Consider the following 21,032-nt stretch of genomic DNA (forward strand, 5'->3'; position numbering starts at 1 on the left):
CAGAACTTTTTTTTTGTTTTCGGAGACGGTGCATGGGCTTAACTTTTCTTAAACGTTTGTCGATGCCCATATCATTAAGATATTTTTAAACAGTTTTACTGCAACATTTGAATGTTCTCGTGACCTATCTGTAAGATTTTGTGACTCACCGGATCTTCTTTTTTTTTTAATCGATCTCTCCCAGAAAACTAGCTAATGCTGGAATGTTTCCCTGAACCAGACTTTCTAGTGGTAGTTTTTGTAAAGAAAAAGGACGCACAAATATTAAAAACAGACCATCAGCTCTAACCCGTTCCCACAAAATGTTCCACTATCTTCGCTTTCGGCTGTAGGGAAATAGTACTGGAAAAATTACATACAGTTTCGCGACAGTGTTCTTCTAAATTGACCATAATTTCAAGAGAAAGAGTGCAATGCTCATGAAACTTGCCGGATTAATTGACATATATCTCTACTAATATCTCTATTAATCTAAAAATAAGACACGTAATACATTTGATTATTGACGTAATTATTGATATTAGTGTCAAATTGTATGTTACTTTTTCTTTTGTCTCTTGTCAATTTTCTTTTTCTCTTGTTATTTGTTTGTGTCACAAAGAATATAAGTTGTGGTTGAATAAAGATTTTATCTATCTATCTATCTACCTATATATAGACTTCAAATTGCCAGTTAGATATAATTCCAATTTATTTTATTTTTTAATTTTTACATGTTCCAAACTTTGTGCAGATTTCACTCCGCACTCCGCATACGTTATTCGATGCCCTTAGGTGTTGAAGCTACGCGTTATTCTGGTTAGTAAGTAAGGTAGGTAAGTATTTTATTAAAAAAAAGTTTTACTTGAGAGGTGTTTCATACGAGGTAGTTTAAATTGAAACGTGAAATTAAATGAAACTTTTAGAGTAGTCTGTAGAAACCTATTTTTATCGTATCAAGAAAGTATAGATTTATTAGTCGACCAGTTTGGCCTAGTGGGTAGTGACCCTGCCTACGAAGCCGATGGTCCCGGGTTCAAATCGGCATTTATTCGTGTGATGAGCATGGATATTTGTTCCTGAGTCATGGGTGTTTTCCTATGTATTTAAGTATTTATAAATATTTATATATTATATATATCATTGTCTAAGTACCCTCAACACAAGCCTTATTGAGCTTACTGTGGGAATGTCCTATAATATATATTTATTTATTTTATTAGTCAATCTCAGTCATATCTATTTAGAGCGGAATCGAGCCATAATAGGTATTAGGTACATCAATAAAAAAACCGGCCAAGTGCGAGTCGGACTCGCACAGGAAGGGTTCCGTACCATCATCTATAACAACGGTCACCCATCCAAGTACTGACCCCGCCCGACGTTGCTTAACTTCGGTGATTGGATGAGAACCTCCAGATTGGAAATAAATATTTATTTTATTCTGTTTTCAGTATTTGTTGTATAACGGCAACAGAAATACATAATCTGTAGAAATTTCAACTGGCCAACTATCACGGTTCATGAGACACAGCCTGGTGACAGACGGACGGACGGACGGACGGACAGTGGAGTCTCAGTAGTAGGGTCCCGTTTGACCCTTTGGGTACGGAACCCTATAAATGGTATTTTTATGTAATAGGCAACAAACGAGCAGACTAGCCGCCTGATGGGAAGCAGTCATCGCCGCCCATGGACATAACCAACATCGGAGGAGCCACTTACGCGTTGCCAACCTTTGAGAACCCTTAATACCTTCTTGAAGAACCCCATGTCATAGCGCAATGGAAACACCTCAGAAGGTAGCTCATTAAACGACTTGCACGTTCTGGGCAAAAACGAGCGCGATGCCTGCTTGTTCTTGGTTTACCACGTGTCGAGACAGTGAGGATGAACTTTGTTTCTTTGGCGGGAGGTATGGTGATAAATACGCGACGGGGCCACCAATTCAAAAAGTTCTTTAGAACATTCCCCATTGTACAGTCACGTCTCAAAATATCGATACGAAAAATGTGCCAAAAATATGTATACACTACCTTAATATACCAATAAAATCGTGTATATATATATATATACAAAAATGTGTATTTTTGACACTTTTTTCGTATCGATATTTTCAGACGTGACCATACAGTGTAGAGCCAACGTCTCTCCGAAGACTGAGAGGTCCCAAACCGACTGTGAGATCGGGGTCACCAACAATATAAACTGCCCGACGCTGGTAGGAAATTCTATTCCAGCCATAGTTTTGAGAATACGGTTGCTAGTGCTAACTAGCAGCCGGTAACAACCGACGATTTGTCAACATGGCCGCCTAATAATTACGCGGCCATGTATTTATTATTTGCTCATGCGTTTCCAAATTATAACATTAAGTACCTACTACTAAGGCTATTAACAGACTAGATTGTTTGTGTAATCTATTTATAGACCTCTCTTCTCCCATGTCATTTATTACGGTAACAATGATAACATTACGCCGAGTCAGACGACGCTACGGAGCCACGCTGTTACGTCGTCGCCCAAATCTAATGTTTAAATTGTATTTGTTATTATTTGTTTTATCTCGTATCTCTGTATTTTTTTATATGTTTTGTAGTTCGCAGTGCCTTAGTAGTAATACTGTAATGCTGTGCAACTAATTTGAATAATAAAATAAAATAAATAAATTATCATTTAGGGCTTAAATCATGCTACTGTTCCTATTGACTCCAATCAATTCATATCTGAACGAGTGTTTATTTATTTATTTATTTAAACTTTATTGCACAAAATATATACAACAATGTACAAATGGCGAACTTAATGCCAAATGGCATTATCTACCAGTCAACAGAGATACCTAGATTTGGTGCAGAGAAAGAAATATATTGAATGATTAAAAAAAAGCGGCCAAGTGCAAGTCGGACTCGCCCATGAAGGGTTCCGTACCATTTATGGCGTATAAAAAAAAACTACTTACTAGATCTCGTTCAAACCAATTTTCGATGGAAGTTTGCATGGTAATGCATATCATATATTTTTTTAAAGTTTTATAATTCTCTTATTTTAGAAGTTACAGGGAGGGAGGGACTTTGCACTTTGGAAGTGTCTCTATTCAGTTTAGAAATAACCGGCCAAGAGCATGTCGGGCCACGCTCAGTGTAAGGTTCCGTAGTTACTCTTCCGTCACAATAAGCTAAACTGGAGCTTAAAGTAAAGTAAATTGTTAACCAAGGGATGAAACGGTACCTTTCACCCGAGTTAAACAAATAGGCAAATTTGCATAATCAGTACCTAATGAACTGTGGATGTACGTTTTTTTACTATGAAGGGAAAACTTTTTGCGATAACTCAAAAACAGCTAAACTGATCATGTCCGCTATAGTTTTCATTTAATGTCTTTCTTAAGCTCTACTTCCACGATTTTTTTCATATTTTTTGGACCTATGGTTCATAAGTTAGAGGGGGGGGACACATTTTTTTTTTCTTTCGGAGCGATTATCTCCGAATATATTAACTTTATCAAAAAATGTTTCTTGAAAACCCCTATTAGTTTTGAAAGACCTTTCCAACGATACCCCACACTCTAAGGTTGAAGCGAAAAAAAAATTCACCCCCACTTTACGTGTAGGGGAGGTACCCTAAAAAAAATTAAAATTTTAGATTTTATTGTACGACTTTATCGGCTTTATTGATTTATATATCCATGCCAAATTTCAGCTTTCTAGCACTAACAACCACGGAGCAAAGCCTCGGACAGACAGACAGACAGACAGACAGACAGACAGACAGACAGACAGACAGACGGACATGGCGAAACTATAAGGGTTCCGTTTTATGCCATTTGGCTACGGAACCCTAAAAAATGATATTAGATAATGATGGATATTATTCGAACTGTTGTTTTAGCAAATGCTTACGTAACATCCGCTTGAAAGAAAACTCTTACTTGGAGCTTGTCTACTATTTAGAGGGAGGGAGGAAAGTGTTATTCCTGTGACGGAGAAAACCTCTCCCCGCGTTCACTGGCTGGCTACGCCTTGGGAGAAAACATTTGCATTAAAACTTTTAAAATTTTTGCAATAAATATGTTTTCTCATATCAAAGGGGTCGCGTCACGAAATATTGAAAGGCATATACTTACTTTACTCTTTGGGCACTGATCTAAACTAATCACCCAGTAGGTAATCAAAGGTCTACTACCTACCTTGAGCCCAGCTAATTATATTTATGAATCAGGCTTTTCCATACTAGTAGATGTCGCAAGATCCCGTCCGGTGGTTTCCGGTTGCAACACGGTCCTTCCGTCGATTGCCCAACCTCCACTGTGTTAGAGTAAAGTTAGTTGAGCGGCACCCGTTCAGACTGGACCAGGGTATGTCCTTAAACTACGTCCACAAGAGAGGTATGGGCATTGTGAATTTCATCTCGCTCTGTGTGGTAGGGCACAGCACAGCGGCTGTCATTCCAGATCTAGAGCAGAGCCCAACTGGGGAAGTACCTCCGCCTTACAGAAAATCGCAGCCAAATAACACTAGACCCTACTCATAGTGTTGTGTTCCTGCCGGTGAGTAAGGTTGCCAGAGCTCAACGAGGGCGGGAGGGGGTTAGGGTCGGCAACGCGCATCTAACTCCTCTGGAGTTGCAGGCGTACATAGGCTACGGATACTGCTTACCATCAGGCAGGCCGTATGCTTGTTTGCCGCCGACGTAGTATAAAAAAAAAAAAAACTAAAAAAATGTGGGTGGGGAAAAAATTTCGTCCGTTTCGTATGCTTTTTAGGGTTCCGTACCTCGAAAGGAAAAAACGGAAACCTTATAGGATCACTTTGTTGTCCGTCCGTCTGTCTGTATGTCAAGACCCTTTTTCTCAGGAACGCGTGGAGGTATCAAGCTGGAATTTATATCAAATACTCAGGTCTACTGTCCCTTGGAGCTGTGACAAAAATCAAACTTCTAAGCCAACGCAATCAAAAGATACAGTCGTTTATGCTGCAAATTTTCGACACTCGCAAGGGAATCAAAACCTACAGGATACTTCCCGTGAACTCAGAATCTTGAAATGTGTGACGAAGCAACGTCTTATAGCACAGATAAAGGAAATATTGCCAAAACCGTATTAAATTTATAGTTACATGATATGATAATATATACCTACAGCCTGTAGGCAATTGGCGGCATATGAAACTTTAATTGAATGGAAAATCACCAAAAACGCCCAGTCTTTCTTGGAAAACGTGTTGATAGCTTATTCCAATGAACTGGCGAATAAGTTCCTACAAGCCCAGCACGCTTTGGTGCAATTATTCGATGTTAAAACTGTAAGCCACCATTTTGAAAATTGTAGGTACCTTTTAATTGTAGGTACTGTTTTGACAAAAAAATCTAATTTATAAGTATTGTTTTTTTCTCGCAAGTGTGTTGAAAAACGTCGTATGAAACGAATGTGCATTGGTCATTACACACGAGGCGATATTGTGCGCGCGAGCTGTAAGCGAGCGCGCAATAAGAAAGCCGATGTGGGTGGGAACTTAGCACACTTGTATCATAATGTACTATTGCTGCACGCCTAAGGAATGCTTGATTTGAGCCCATTGTGTATACACCGTGTTTTTATTGAATTCCGTTAACTTCGGGGTATCAGTAACGTAAGGGAAACTAAATGGCATTGTTAATTTTGGGAAAAAAAACATTTTTAATTTTTTTTATTAATTAAATGTTGCATATAGTGTTGTCGTAACACTTGTAACACGGGCATTACCAAACAATTGAAAACTGTGACATGTCAACATCATTCCGAACATCAATTGTCCAAGATAGTATTTACGTTTTGTAGCAAATGTATTAACTCATACTAAACGCTAATCAATATGTAAACAGGCCCTAAGGCAAGTGTACACGCTCGTAAGGGCCTTATAAGATAATAATTAAATATTGGTTATCTCCGAAATGGAGTTAATTAGAATACCGGTGTCTTTGAGAAAGTTACTTAATTTGAGCTCAGGGATGCACCCTTGAAATTAAGGGAAATCAAAAAAACACGGTGTATATCATAATAACACATTTTTGGGGTTCCGTACCCAAAGGGCTAAACGACGGAACCCTATTACTGAGACTTCGCTGTCCGTCCGTCCGTCCGTCCGTCTGTCACCAGGCTGTATCTCATGAACCGTGATAGTTAGCCAGTTGAAATTTCTACAGATTATGTATTTCTGTTGCCGCTATAACAACAAATACTAAAAACAGAACAAAATTGATATTTAAGGGGGCTCCCATACAACAAACATATTTTTTTTGCCGTTTTTATAAATAATGGTACGGAACCCTTCGTGCGCGAGTCCGACTCGCACTTGCCCGGTTTTTATATATGGGTATCGGTGCCATATAGTTGCCTATGTACCCATGTTTGACCATTGTGCTCGTTTTAATCTGACCACAGTCATGTTTTTCGACTTACTTTTGGCGGGTTGTTTCATCCGCAACTTTTGATGCTGACTGTACCTACCTACCTACAAATTACACTAAATATAGGTTCCTTTCCTAGATAGTGAGACCTATAAATGTAACCACTTTTTGTACCCGTACGGATGTTATCGGCCCGATTCGATGAATGCGATACGATAACGATAAGTTCTGGTTTAGATATTCTTTGTATGTCGTATAATTGACAGAAGCAGCTCGATTCAGGCAACCAATGTCACTTTGACGTTAGAAATATCGTAGATAGATCTTATTGGGATCACAGCGGAATCGAAATAAACGTCAATTTTGACATGTCGTTTAGTTATCGATCTTTCCAAGATCTTAAACGTGTCTTAATCAGTCAGTCAGTCGGGAACCTGCATAATTTGTGGCAAAAGGCAACACGGCGTCGTTTTCGCGTCATTGCCGCTACATTCCGGAAAACCCGTGTTATTGGCTACGACCGTAGCTCAGTGGTGAATGTGGTAAATGAGACTCGAACCAAGCTAAGTCTGCACGGCATTTCCTATGACAAAGTGTGGCAATTACTCCCTTATTCTGTTCATTGCGGTGCAAAGTAAGCTTGGACGGAATAATTGCATTTCGTAACTTCTATATTATTTCAAGTTTATTATCTTAAACATATTAAGGGCCACTGGCGCTATGGGTTAGCCACTAACTCGGGATTATTCGGTTAAACCCGAAGTTACAAGTACAATTTAACCCGGTTTTAATGGTTAACCCCGAGATGGTCCAAGTGGCCCATAGTAGGTACCTACCGTAAATTGCTCCTACTTTGGGTAATTATACTTCAAGTCTGTAATAGTATAATATTGTGTAACGAGGACGGTAAGTGAAATATTGTACGAGAGTCTATATATTCACGACAGCCGCAGGCAGGAGTGAATTAAAGGCTCGAGTAACAATATTCTTACCCCTGGAGTTACACACAATGTTTTTTATCACACTTGTAAAGATAAAACTACATTTTAAGTGAAATAATTTTTAAATTCGTCCGCGATATTGTCTTGTTTTGACAGTCCAGTATAACCCATAACTCCCCCGGGAACAATAAAGGCCTTTATCCTTCAGTACACCTGCATAAAATAAGATCTTTTTCGAGCAAGTGTGTTGAAATAGTAAGGTAATGATATTCTTTGGCACAAAAAACACACATTCAGATTTTTAATTTATTGAATAGACAGCAAAGATTAATTTGGCACTATCACTCGACGACACCTTAGCATAAGTCGCGTAGACGCGAGGCCGGAACCTAAAGGCCGGGGCCGAAAGACGGCGGCCTAATGCCAGCCGTGGCCGAGGCCAAGAAGTGGCGCGCCGTGGTATCCAACGCTGATAGGTGCGGCTACGCTATGGCTGAAACAAAATATTTGTGTGAATTATTAAATTATATTAAAAATTTAATATCATTTATTTTCAGGAAACTATGGCCCATATATACATACCTTACAGACTAACATACATACAATAATAAAAATCTTAAAATATAAATATCATTTTGACGACGCAGTTTTCGGTTGCGCCACCTGTTCTGGTGCGAGATTCGGCAGATTATGTGTATCGAACGAGCATCGTAATAGAGGGATCGTCACGTTTTGTAATGCTTATTTCGCTGTTTGCCTCTTGTTCTATAGGGATGTAATACTACGTGATCGTCCATACAAGAAGAGAAAACGTTTATACACTATTAAATATTTTCCATTCTCCATGATTTTTTAGTATGTTATTGACACAATGAAAAACTAGGCTTGTAGGTTTTTTTTCAAAATTTGCAAAACAAATCAATTCTTTTTTCAAAAAAGCGAAACCTCTATACCTAGAATATACAATGCTGAAGCGATCGACATCAAAATCAAAGTGATTTGTTAAGATTTAGTCCAGCCCTACGTAGCCCAGCCCGCCGTACAGCATTAGCCATCTTACACTACTCTAACAAACCTGACGAGGGGCGCATGCGCGATCGGCGCGGCGATGGGCGCAGCGAGGTGCGCGCCGTACAAGCCGTGCCCGCCATACAGTCCCAGCCCGTGTCCGAGCCCGCCGCCGTAGTATCCATGTGCCAGCCCGCCGTAGCCCAGCCCGCCGTAGCCCAGCCCGCCGTAGCCAAGCCCGCCGTAACCGAGCCCTAGTACGCCGCGCTTCTCATTCTTCTTCTCTTCTGCGCCGTAGGCAGCTGCGGCCAACAGGAGAACGCACAGCTGGGAAAAAATAATTATTTAAGTAAGAAAACTTTGATGTTTGATCTTTTTTGCCCGAAAAACAAAAAAATATATGTAACACTACAAATACATTAAAAAGAAAAATACAACTAGGTAACACAGGCAGTCTTATCGCTAAAAAGTTATTTATTCTAGACAACCTTTGGCAGGAAACTTAGAACTCATATAAAAGTCAAAAGTTAGTACAAGGAGAAAAAAATGCAGTCACAAAAAATATATTCATTCACGCTTTATATTTCACTCTGTAGGTACACAGTGCTATTTTTAAATTAAATTAAATAATCATTTATTTCGGGTTTTTTATAAGGTATTAGTTAGCTTATTATCAAATATCATTTGATATTTACCAGTCGCTTTTCGGTGAAGGAAAACATCGTGAGGAAACCGGACTAATCCCAACAAGGCCTAGTTTATCCTCTGGGTTGGAAGGTCTGATGGCAGTCGCTTTCGTAAAAACTAGTGCCTACGCCAAATCTTGGGATTAGTTGTCAAGCGGACCCCAGGCTCCCATGAGCCGTGGCAAATGCCGGGACAACGCAAGGAAGAAGAAGAAGATTAGTTAGCTTATTACTATTATAATTAACCTATATTAGTTACACTACGTATTATGTTATATGTACCTAACTTTTAAGTCTGTCGATATCAAGCGTCCATTCCTAAACTTAAATTTAGTAACTCTCAAAGAAAACGGTATTCTAATTAAATTTTGGACATAATCAATGATTTATTTTTATCTGATAAGGCCCCTACGAGCGTGTAGGTACACTTACCATAGGGCCTGTTTACATATTGATTCTTGTTTAGTATGACGAGTATATACATTTGCTGCCAAGCGCAAGTACTCTCTCGGAGTCGGGCCATCGATATTGAAAATTGTCATTGTTTTCAATTGGATTTATATATAATGTCCGTGTGACAACACTATTAATTACTTTTTACGAAAAAAAAAAAACTATGCTATTCAGTTTCCGTAAAAGTACTTAGCCATACCCCGAAGTTAACGGAGTTAAAAAAAACACCGAGCATACACCATAAGCGTGTTTTGTCAATGGTACATTGTTGTTAAAATAATAATTTATATATAATCCTGAAACAAAGCCCAGATCGCAATAAGAGATGTAACATGCAAGATCGTGACCGCGTGTCGCAAGCGGGAGGTCCCGGGTTCGATCTGCCCTGTCATTTATCGGCTCGGCTGTTTTGATTGCGAGAGAATGAAAATCAATGCAATTATTGAATTTCTAGGTTTACCTAACTAAACATAGGCACTTGTGAAATAGCACTAATTGCAAAAAAATGGTATCTGTAAAAAAATATCCACTAATTAAACTGAATGAACGAATGATGCATGTAACACCTCTGGCGTTACAGGCGTCCATAAGGCTACGGTGACTGCTTACCATCGTGGTATCGTGGTGACGTGGTATTTTAAAAAAAACTAAAAATTAGTGTTTATGTATTTAAAAATAATTCATAAAATAATGCAAGCCTATACTCGTCCTTCTGTTGGCTAAAAATTATTTTAGGGGATTAAAGGCCTAAAGTGGGTTAGGGACTTCACATAATTACAGGTTTTCTCACAGGGTAGGAGGTAGGAGAGATACCCACGCCCACGATTGAAACCCTGTTTTATACATAACTAAAGTAGACATCATGATACGAAAGAAATTGTGATTAAGGCATCCCGTATCCACGGTTGAAATCAGATCAGCTAGATACATACTAGCCAACTAAACCGTGAATACTGAAGCCCCCATCCTGGCTGTACCGGGCCGATACGACTCGCCGGCATCATGCGGCATTTTGACCGTGACATGACCGCTTCTAGGTGATTATTATTGTTAAGTATAGGTTTTTGTTTCTTTGTTATTGTTTCGCTTAATGTTTTTGTTCCACTAACACTTAGTTTTTAATTTTAAATTGTCACTAACCATTATGGGCGATTGTAGCCTTTTAATTTAAATAAATAAGTTGAATTGAAATTGTCCAATAGTTGCTAAATGGAACGCCATGCACATGAACATGTTTGTTGGGTAAATTGATAAATTAACTACACTTAAATGTATATAAGTGTAGTGAAACCAACCAATATTATTTTAAAACCTGACTTTTAAAATTTATTTCATTTTCATTTTATTCTTGTTAGTGATGTTAAGATTTGACAATGCTTTAAATTAATTACTTATTTTTAATAGTGTAAGTTAATCATTAATGTTTAATTATATTATGTACTTAGTAATGTATTGCACTGTATGGGTCTAGTTATACGAAATAAATGATTTTATTATTATTATTGAAGACCGTTAACACAAATAAAATTTGTTTGCTTCATACTTGCTAGTTTATAATATATAATTTATAAATAAAATAAATAATAATAATAAATTCATTTATTTCGACCAACTTAGGATCATATTACATTTAACTTATTATATTACATTTAACTTATCATATTTTAACCTATTCTGGAGAGGCTTGGACACCAGTACGTGAATCATATGACAGTGATTCAGGCACTAAAAAAAAAAAAAAAATCTGAAATAATTAATTTCAAAAGTCTAGTTGTTTTATAAGGTCTAAATGTATATTTAGGTTCATTTTACTTAATAAAACGTTATTTTTAGACGTAGATTACTGTGAGAACATAACACATATTATTCAGTTTTAAGTCTAATTATTTACTTCGAAGGTTAAGAGGTTACTTTTTGCCCAAATGTCAATCGACTAGTCGGATTTTAGGGCAAGTTAAGCCCAAGTCTAGAATCTAGGACTTACGATAGCCTTCATGTTGTCGTGTTGCGTGGAGCACTGGCCAGGTTGGGAGGCGGGCGCTTTTATACGAGCAGCCCCTCTAGGTGGTCTAGTCGGTCTAGTACTTAGGGCGCGAGTACTATCGCGGAGAGAGGTGGTTTGCTTCGTCAAGTCTGACGACCGGTCTGGCCTAGTGGGTAGTAGCCCTGCCTATGAAGCCAATGGTCCTAGGTTCGAATACCGGTAAGGGAATTTATTCGTGTGATGAGCACGGATATTTGTTCCTAAGTCATGTTAGTTTTCTATGTATTTAATTATTTATATATTATATTTATCGTTATCTGAGTACCCACAACACAAGTCTTCTTGAGCTTACTGTGGGGCTTAGTCAATTTGTCTAAGAATGTCCAATATTTATTTTATTTATTTATTTATAAGGGAATCTAATTTAATTTGTGATTAGAATGGATGTAATGAGGTGTAATTTCATTATTTTTACCTTAAATATCCACGTATTAAGGAAGTTTATAAAACGACAGAGTTTAAAGTATTAAGCGATACGGAATTTAATTTGGTATATTCACTTATTGTGTACCTATTTATTTAATTGCAATTGATTAAGATTTCTTTTCTGACAGCAATGCAAGCTATGCACTAGGGAAGAAAGAGTTTTGAAGGGCTATTTCTGGGTTATTACTGGGTTTAAATCAAATTACCCCAAATGAAATATCATTTGAAAGGGCAAGCGAATGAAGATTTATTTTAAGAAATGTAAATCCCTAAAATGTATGGGACTTCGGCTCCATTCACATTGTAAGGCGAAATTTCATATGAATTTGCGTAATTTAATTTAATAATCTGGCTTCTTCTGCTCTCTCTCTATCTATTCTAGAGTAGAAAATTCAGAAGTGCATAGAATACGCTGAAAGCAGTTGCAATAAGTTGTATAATAAGATATTTATTACTTTTGAAAATATTACATAGGTAGCAAAAATGTGACGACTGAGTCATGTGACGGGCCCCACAGTATATAACCATCTACCAAAAAATGTAACTGAGGTCCCAAGCGTAAGCAGCTTTAAACATCGCCTAAAAAGTTGGCTCATTGAGCACCCGTTCTACAATTATGACGAGTTCATAATGACCAATAAATAATTGTATGATTTACTTTGATTACTCTCGATTGAAAGTATTGACATTTTTTATTATTAGTGACATGTAAATTAGCTTTACAAATAAAATGATTATGATTATGATTCACAGACATAAAAACGTACAATTATAGATACTGTCCTGTGTTAAAAAAATCTCTCGAGATCGGTTGAGATATGCGACCTGCTACATACTCGTACGAAAGCACTTTTACCCAAGCTGAAATGGAGACGCTTCGCGCTCACTCGGTCAATTATTTTACTATTTCCAACACTTTTCTCTCCGCCTGTACTTCGTGAGATGAATCATGGGCGAGATACAGCAAGCATGTATTGTTCGTACACTTGCTGATAAATTAATTAATGTTTATGAGAACTATGGTTTTGCAATAATTGTTGCTGAAGTGCGTTCCAAATGAAATGAGATCCTGGCTATCAAGGTCCTTCTTGGTTTGTATTTATAGGGACGACTCAGAAATAGCGATACAAAATGAGTACTTCAGATTTGGCCAATCTTTGGTAGGTAACTTGTATTTGTGAGTGACCACCATAGGTATACTTAGGTAAAAAAAAAAATGTTCCATATATTTAACATTTTAATTTGATTCCCAATTCTAGAGTCTCGTATTTATTCATACATACTTTATTGCTTGGCGTCTTTCGACCCATTCTCTCAGTGAACGTGAGGGCTTTTATAGTTTCGTTTCGAAAAATAATTTCAATAAATATATTTCTATTTAGGTATATGTTTATGTATGCATATAATCAGACATATAAGTTTTTGTGGCAAAAACGAGTGCTTGAGAAAATGTAACATCGATAAGTTATTAATAATTAAAATTAATAATTAAAAGATGTAAATTCTACTTACTGTAATTTACCAGAAAATTTCAAGAATGCAAATCAGTTACGCATCCGACCATAATTTCTGTATTACATATAATAAGTGTTTAAAAATAAAAACGTAATCTGTAGAATACAGTGTCAAAAAATAAGAAAACTACCATGTGTATCAAAGAAGATATCGATCGTGTTGTGTATTTCGCGATAGCTATCTATTTATACATTGTTAAAAATATCTATAACGGTAAGGTAACATCGATAATAGACATGCCGATATTTGATTTTGTCAGTCACTTTATTTTGCCCCACTGTTTGCAGTGAAAGAATTTAAATACTTAGGGTCGATAATCAGCAACGATAGTAAAATCGATAGAGACGTAACCCATAAAACCACAGTAGGCTGGATGAAGTGGAGACAGTTGACCGGTGTTATGTGTGATAACAGAATGCCTTTAAAAATAAAAGGTAAATTATATAAAACCGCAGTACGACCCGCCTTACTTTATGGAACCGAATGCTGGGCATCAACAAAACAACACGTTCAAAAACTACATACAACAGAGATGCGCATACTTCGCTGGTCAGTTGGAGTCACCCGGAAAGATAGGATCCGTAACGAATACGTGAGAGGCAGTTTTAAAATCGATCCTATAGAAGAAAAGCTGAAGGAAAAGCGATTACGCTGGTACGGTCACGTGCTCAGACGGTCTTCAGATCACATGGTACGAGTAGCATTGGATCTACCAACGACGAAACGAGGCCGTGGAAGACGTCCTGCTACTTGGCTGACAACGGTCCAGAATGACCTGAAAAACACAAATATTGACGCCAGAACTGCAACAAATCGTCCTGGTGGAGAAAGAGGACAAGGAGAGCCGACCCCAGATAATGGGAAAAGGCTTAGGTTGAAGAAGAAAGAAGAAGTCACTTTATTTTGCCAGAAACACTTCTATGTCTGCATATAATGTATTTATAATATGTATTTTATATATAGGTTTATATGGGTTTATGTATATATTATAGTTTGCGTGTTTATGTATATATTATACTACGGGTTCTCTACTTTTTATTTTATTATTATTGATTGCTCTCGTCCTACTATTGTGTATCCAACATTCTCATATATTGCTACTGTTCATATTGATTTGTCTTTCACCTGTTAGTGTTTGATCCTTTCGCATTTTCTCGAAGGTTAGCTGGAAGAGAAAATTTTTTTTGGACCCATAGTTCAAAAGTTTATACGAGCACAAATTTTAAAGTGTTACGGGGGAAGGCACATTTCTTTTTTCTTTCGGAGCGATTATTCCCGAAAATATTAACTTTATCAAAAAATGTTTATGGAGACTCTTATTCCTTTTGAAAGACATATATATTATTATATATCCAACTATACCCCCCCACCATTGGGTTAAAGCGAAAATTAAAAAAAAATACAATTTGGGTACACAATTTTTTTATTTATTTCCCACACAAAAAAAAACTTTTTATTTTACCGTTCTGTTGCCATGCATCATTCATCTACCCTACCAAATTGCAGGTTTCTAGCACTAACGACCACGGAGCAAACCCGCGGACAGACGGACAGACGTACATGGCGAAACTATAAGGGTCGGCGACTACGTTTGTGTGACTCTTTAATGGCCAGGGGTATTTCACAACCCAAAACCCATCAGGACGATGATTTGTCAGACCTATTACCCAGGCATGTGGTCCTAATCAAACGGAACCAACACTATGCCCATAGCCGTTCATATCTAGGCCAAATACGCGAATATCCCTAGTGCTAGGTATAGGTATGCTTAGGAACTCTACATTAGGTCCGTCATAATAACACGTTGCTGCAGATGGTTGAGGCACAGAAAGTTCACTCTTAAGGTGACATCTGGGGGCACGGTAGTGCCCCCGCCAAGAAGATCCAAGCGAAGCGCAAGGGCACTAGCTACCTTTTCTAGAAGCGCTAAAAAACGACGAATTTTTGAACCCATAACTTGGGTTTAAATTACACTATTTAAACAAAATTCTCGGAATATGATGTTAATACGATTAGTGGACTTATTAAACAGAAAGTTTCAATTACATCACGTGTACAGTTTGTGAAGTGAGATGGCAGGCGCTTTCGTAAAAACTAGTGCCTACGCCACTTCTTGGGATTAGTTGTCAAGCGGATCCCAGGCTCCTATGAGCCGTGGCAAAAATGCCGGGATAACACGAGGAAGAAGAAGAAGATATGTCGTTTGGAGGCATGTTAAATAATACAAACAATACTTACGTAAAAAGTTAGATTTTTTTTTTATAGCCGATAGGCTAAATGAGATATTTATACAAATTTATACCAGGAACTATGTAAATATACCTAGAATTAGAGTTACAAAAAACTGTAACAATCCAATAACATTTTAATTGATTAACAATAATCTTTTTTGCGAACAACGCGAATAGAGTCTGTGCGGAAAGAGTCGTGGAATGTATGGGGCCCAATACATTCCACGACTTTTCTCTTTTCGAACTATAACCAAATTCAAAATGCCAATGTTCTTTTTGGTTTACCTGTTATTTTTCTTCCATTTATAAAAATATTCTGCCATAAATCTACGACATTAAAATAATAAGAACAAAGCTTTGGTATGGAACGTGGAACCCTAAAAATGGACTCGCTGTCCAACTAGTCTGCGAGTTTGGCCGAGATCGACGCAAGCGCAGCGCATGCGGTATTACACGAAATGTAAGCAGTAAGTACGGTGTTTGTTTCAAGTTTTGTAACTCGCTGCGGTCTTTATTGTATTGTCTCACTCGCGTCAAACGTGTGTCTCGTATTGATCGGTCAATCGATTGGACTGGGTTACTGGGCTCGTTTATATTCGATATCCGTAGTCTAGGTAGTGTTACCGCGCCCTGAGATTTCCTGGGAGATTTACAAATATTTTATTTCTAGTAGCTCTGTGAGTAGACATCGGGAACCGGCTTGGCTACGCCATTTTGAAAAATATCAAAAAATCTGCAATAAAATCTGTGTAAACCTGCTCTCAAATTTCACGAGTTTTGGTTGAGAAATCCGAGTCGAGCAGCCGGACAGACAGACGGCTGAACATACGAAAGCTGGGCTGGAATGGTCCAAGCTGAAATGGAGACCTTTGTTTTCTCTCGGTCAATAAAACAGTTTTTTTTTTATTTAAACTATTACCTTTGGGATTTTCTTTATCAGAAAACTCAGTTGCCGGAAAAAGAGTGATTACAGAGGTTTTATTTGCTATTGTATTGTATCTAAGGTAGACCTGGAGGCCTAGCTAAGATGCCAATCGTTTGCCCTACGACATCGTAACGCTTATCTCGTCGTATCTATAATAAATTGGGGCCTAAAAGAGAATCGTATCGCAGTAATTACGTTTCACAAATGTGGGCACCCGCCAAACATGATTTTGAAGTTGCTTGAAAACCTAAAAATCAACAAACAATTTGTCTATCGCACAATTAATAGATACAATAGTACTCAGAGCTTCGATGACCGCAAGAGGTCTGGATGAGATTGGCTCGGGACCGGGATAAGTGGCGTACTAGAAGAGAGGCCTATGCTCAGCAGTGGGCGATAAAAGGCTGATATGATGATGATGATGAAGAGGTCTGGAAGACCACTCACCCTTCGGACCCCAGCTCTAATAAAGGCAGTGAAGGCGAGAATTGCAAGAAACCCCGTCCGGAAGCAAAAGTTGTTGGCAATATAGATGTCTATGAAGAGAAGCTCCCTAAAAAAAGTTATCAATGAAGACCTTGGACTTCACGCTTACCGCAGACAAAAAGGTCGTTTGCTTAATGGACGATTAAAGACTATGAGGCTAGAGAGAATTCGCGTGCTATTGAAGCGGTACGCACAAAATGGCTACCGAAAAATACTATTTACAAATGAAAAAAAATTTACCATAGAAGAATGTTGTAACCGCCAGAATGACAGAGTGTATGTAAAAAACAGTCAAGAGGCGATTGCTGCTGTTCCGAGAGTACAACGAGGCCATCATCCCTCTTATGTGATGATTTGGCTGGGTGTGTCATACTCAGGCCTAACACAGGTTCATTTCTGTGAAAAAGGTGTGAAAACAGGAACCAAAGTTTACCAGGAAACCGTTCTCGAACCAATAGTGAAGCACTTAAGCCACACCTTATTTCAAAACCAGCCATGGGTCTTTCAACAGGACTCAGCTCTAAGGCAAAAACAACTCAAGCCTGGTTTCGAAGGAACAAAATTGACTTGCCCACGAAGGCTGGCCGTCCTCCAGCCCGGACCTTAACTCCCTGGATTATGCCATATGGTAGGTTATTGAGGAGAAAGCCTAGTGCTAAACCCCACACAAATCTTGATTCCCTCAAGCGGGCCATAGTTAAGACAGTGACGGAATTAGACATGACAATCGTGCGGGCCGCTATTGATGACTGGCCTCGTCGTTTGAGGGCCTGTGTCAAGGCCAGAGGAGGCCATTTTGAATGATATTGTCATATGTAATTCCTGATTGTGTGTACTTCATTTCAATATATAGTTTATTCAACTTTCGTTCGTATATTTTATGTAGATAAAGATTATTGCAATAACAGAATTTACTAACCAACTAGATACAGTCGACGAGTAGAAAACTCGCTCGAAAAAGATCTTATTTCATGCAGGTGTACTGCAGGTGTTCCCGCGGGAGTTATGGGTTGTGAAAAAATATAGCTTTTTTTTCACAATCCTACTCCGGGGGTAAGAATATTGCAAACTCGGGTTTTTAATAATTACCACCCTCGTTTTCAAAGTTTCACTTACGCCCCTCGTTGCATAATAGTACATTACGATACAAGTGCGAAAAATAGGAAATTCGAAACGAGTGGCGATAAATTAAAACACGACCGAAGGGAGTGTTTTAAATCGACACGAGTTGCGAATTACCTATTCGCACATGTATCGTACAACGTTTTACAGTACATATGGCCCTTTAAATGTTCGACACAGTAACGTAATATGCTACTTCTCGCACTAGTGCTATAAAGTAGCCCCATATGTACTGTAATGTACTATTAACATCCTTAAACATTGTAACCAATATTAAATTAGCGTTATTAGCTTGTTTCATATATTTGACCATGTGCAATCTACATAAATGTACCTAATGTTAAACTTATAATGTTAATAAATAGTGTAGCTTTCACTCAGTAGCTATTTAGATTACAATCACAGACCTTATTCTACATAGCCCTAAATATAATAACGTCATAATTTACTAAACGGACGTGAACACATGTGACGTTTTTAACTCGAAGGTACCATTGTCGGTTGTCGGTGAGGTTAATTTCATATTAAAGCTGTATAGAAATAGCGCCTTATTGACAACCGACAATAAGTACCCTTTTGGTTGAAAACGCCACATATGACTGCCTTTTATTTTGGAGGGGCTTGGTCACTTTAGCACGTGTGCCCTGAATAAAACTACTTCGGATATTAGTCTTTTAAACTACCTAATAACACATTTACTAAGCTAGAAATTTAAGCTGTATGGTCTAGGAGTTAAGAGTTCAAATTCGGACAGCTACGGATGTATAACTGAGGTATTTTGCTTGTATATGTACAATATACTGGACGTTACATGACATAATATGGCAAATAGATCTAAATAGATCCTTTGAAAGGAACTTAGAATCGTGGCTGCACTCAAAAAGTTTTTATAGGTACCTTTAATGAAATAATGGAACTGGAACTATGTAATATTTTTATTTTTTATTTTACTTTTTTCTATTATGTATCGTTGACATTACAATGTTGTGTACCTATTAACACAGTAAACAATATTTTTGTCGAAATACTTTGTAATATGTAATTTTGTATGATTATTGTACAAAATTGTATCTGACGTGGACCCGTATTGTACCAATAAAGATTATATTATCTTATCTAGGTATCCTAAATCTCTTACACTCACAGATCTCCCATGTACTGTCACAGACATTTTTTTTCTTTATTTAGGATTACCAACAGATAATACATCTTATATGCTCTTAAATCTATATGACAATCAGGACTCATGCTTATCTAATTACTAGCTGTGCCCGCGGCTCCGCCCGCGTGGTATTCGGTCTGTGTCAGTAACCGGGTCATTCACCGCTAATTTTTCTGCCTCTCCCCTGGAGGTAGAGCTTGAAGTAAAGTTGACAGATGGATACGCTAGAGGACTGTAGTCTAGATAAAATATTTTACAATTAGGTACCACTTAATAAAACTACATCCAAAATCAATTCTTATTTTTTTTCAAATTCGTCCTTATTCAAATTTTTGACATTATTTAAACGACATAGAGTAGTAGATGTATATCGGACAATACAGTTCTACTTTTGTATTTTTTTTTACGTCCTTGACTGTACCTATCCAAATCATGTCCATGGAAAATATCATCCAAATCGGTGCTCCAGACCAATCAGTCTAAGCATGAAAAGGTAAGAAATATACCCATAGAAATCCATACTTCCGAACACTATCGAATTTAGGTGTAATACCTATTAGTTAGAAGTAGGATTAGAGGAAAGGAGAATACTCGTAGATATCAAAAACTTGAGGCCGAGTATTTACATTTTGTTTACAGTTATGTTTATGTATGCACAACTAAATGTATACATATAATTATATCTACAGTTACATACTAATAATTAGGTATGTAATAGTATATTTACATAACATTGACATTTTACAATATTTATTTGTACACCACATTGCGAGTCTCCCCAGCGGGCATCAACACGAATAGCTCCGTGCAGCTGGTAACGCGCGAGCACGCCACGTAGAGCTGCCCGTGCGAGAAGCAGCCCGTGCACAGGTCCACGCCAGCGGCGCGCAACGTCTGCCTCTGCGACTTGTTGATGTTCATGGCGAAGCAGACGCTCACGGAGAACTGTAGGCGCTTGAAGTGGAACGGGAAATTGCTCAGGATGAGGGGGATACGCGGGATGAACACGACTTCTGCGGCGCCACACCCCGCCAGAATCTGCACCTCAATGAGGTTACGCTGCAGCTGCACTACTTTTAGCTGGGTTCCGTTGCATAACTTCGGAGACGACAAATTCCGAAGAAGCATGATTGTAACTCCAACTTTCGGGGTTAATGTGTGTGCTGGGAGTCCTGAAGCACTCAATGAGCTAAGGAACTAAGGAACTCTACCACCCGGTACAGTTCCTTAGTTATGTTGTCACATTGCCTTCATCCAAGACAGTGTTAATGGAATTATATACTGCATGTTCACCTTCGATTTCCGCCTGCTCATTTTTCTGCGTGAGCATGGACCGTTCCTCTATGGGCGTGACTATGGATCTCTCACAAACCCAAGAATGGCTCAGGTCTTCGTAAACGCTACGAATGAGGTTTTCAATGGATGGAACGATCCTGCATAACGTCTCTGGTAGTTGTGGCTACGCCTAAAATCACGATCGTCGCTATAGTTTCGTAACGTCAATGCGTTGTGAGACTTTCGTGAAAGGTTCGCTTTTTTTCGCGAAGGCATTTTCAGTTTTTAGTTCTTATGGCATTTTAACGCGTATAAAATGCGAGTCCGAAATCGTTTGACATTTACACCGCAAACATCAGAGAATTATTTTTTTCATAGTACCCACCTTCGTA

The 21,032-nt window shown here is 38.1% G+C and overlaps 1 protein-coding gene across 1 annotated transcript; it reads right to left on the bottom strand.

Moving 5' to 3' along the window:
* Positions 1-7,599: 7,599 nt before the first annotated feature.
* Positions 7,600-11,567, bottom strand: LOC133525584 (lamprin 1.8-10-like). The gene is made up of 3 exons (XM_061861890.1): positions 11,439-11,567; positions 8,383-8,642; positions 7,600-7,800 (listed from the first exon to the last, which is right to left on the bottom strand). Exons 1-3 carry the CDS (start codon positions 11,448-11,450, stop codon positions 7,725-7,727), a joined length of 348 nt encoding a protein of 115 aa, XP_061717874.1. The 5' UTR covers positions 11,451-11,567; the 3' UTR covers positions 7,600-7,724.
* Between the last annotated feature and the right edge of the window lie 9,465 nt (positions 11,568-21,032).

Source organism: Cydia pomonella, chromosome 15 (assembly GCF_033807575.1).
Source record: "Cydia pomonella isolate Wapato2018A chromosome 15, ilCydPomo1, whole genome shotgun sequence".
NCBI classification, from domain to species: domain Eukaryota; kingdom Metazoa; phylum Arthropoda; class Insecta; order Lepidoptera; family Tortricidae; genus Cydia; species Cydia pomonella.

Excerpts from the sequence above, each read along its gene's own strand:
- LOC133525584 (XM_061861890.1), bottom strand. Across the intron at positions 7,801-8,382 it reads GCGCATGCGCCCCTCGTCAG|CCATAGCGTAGCCGCACCTA; the intron begins GTTTGTTAGAGT and ends ATTTTGTTTCAG.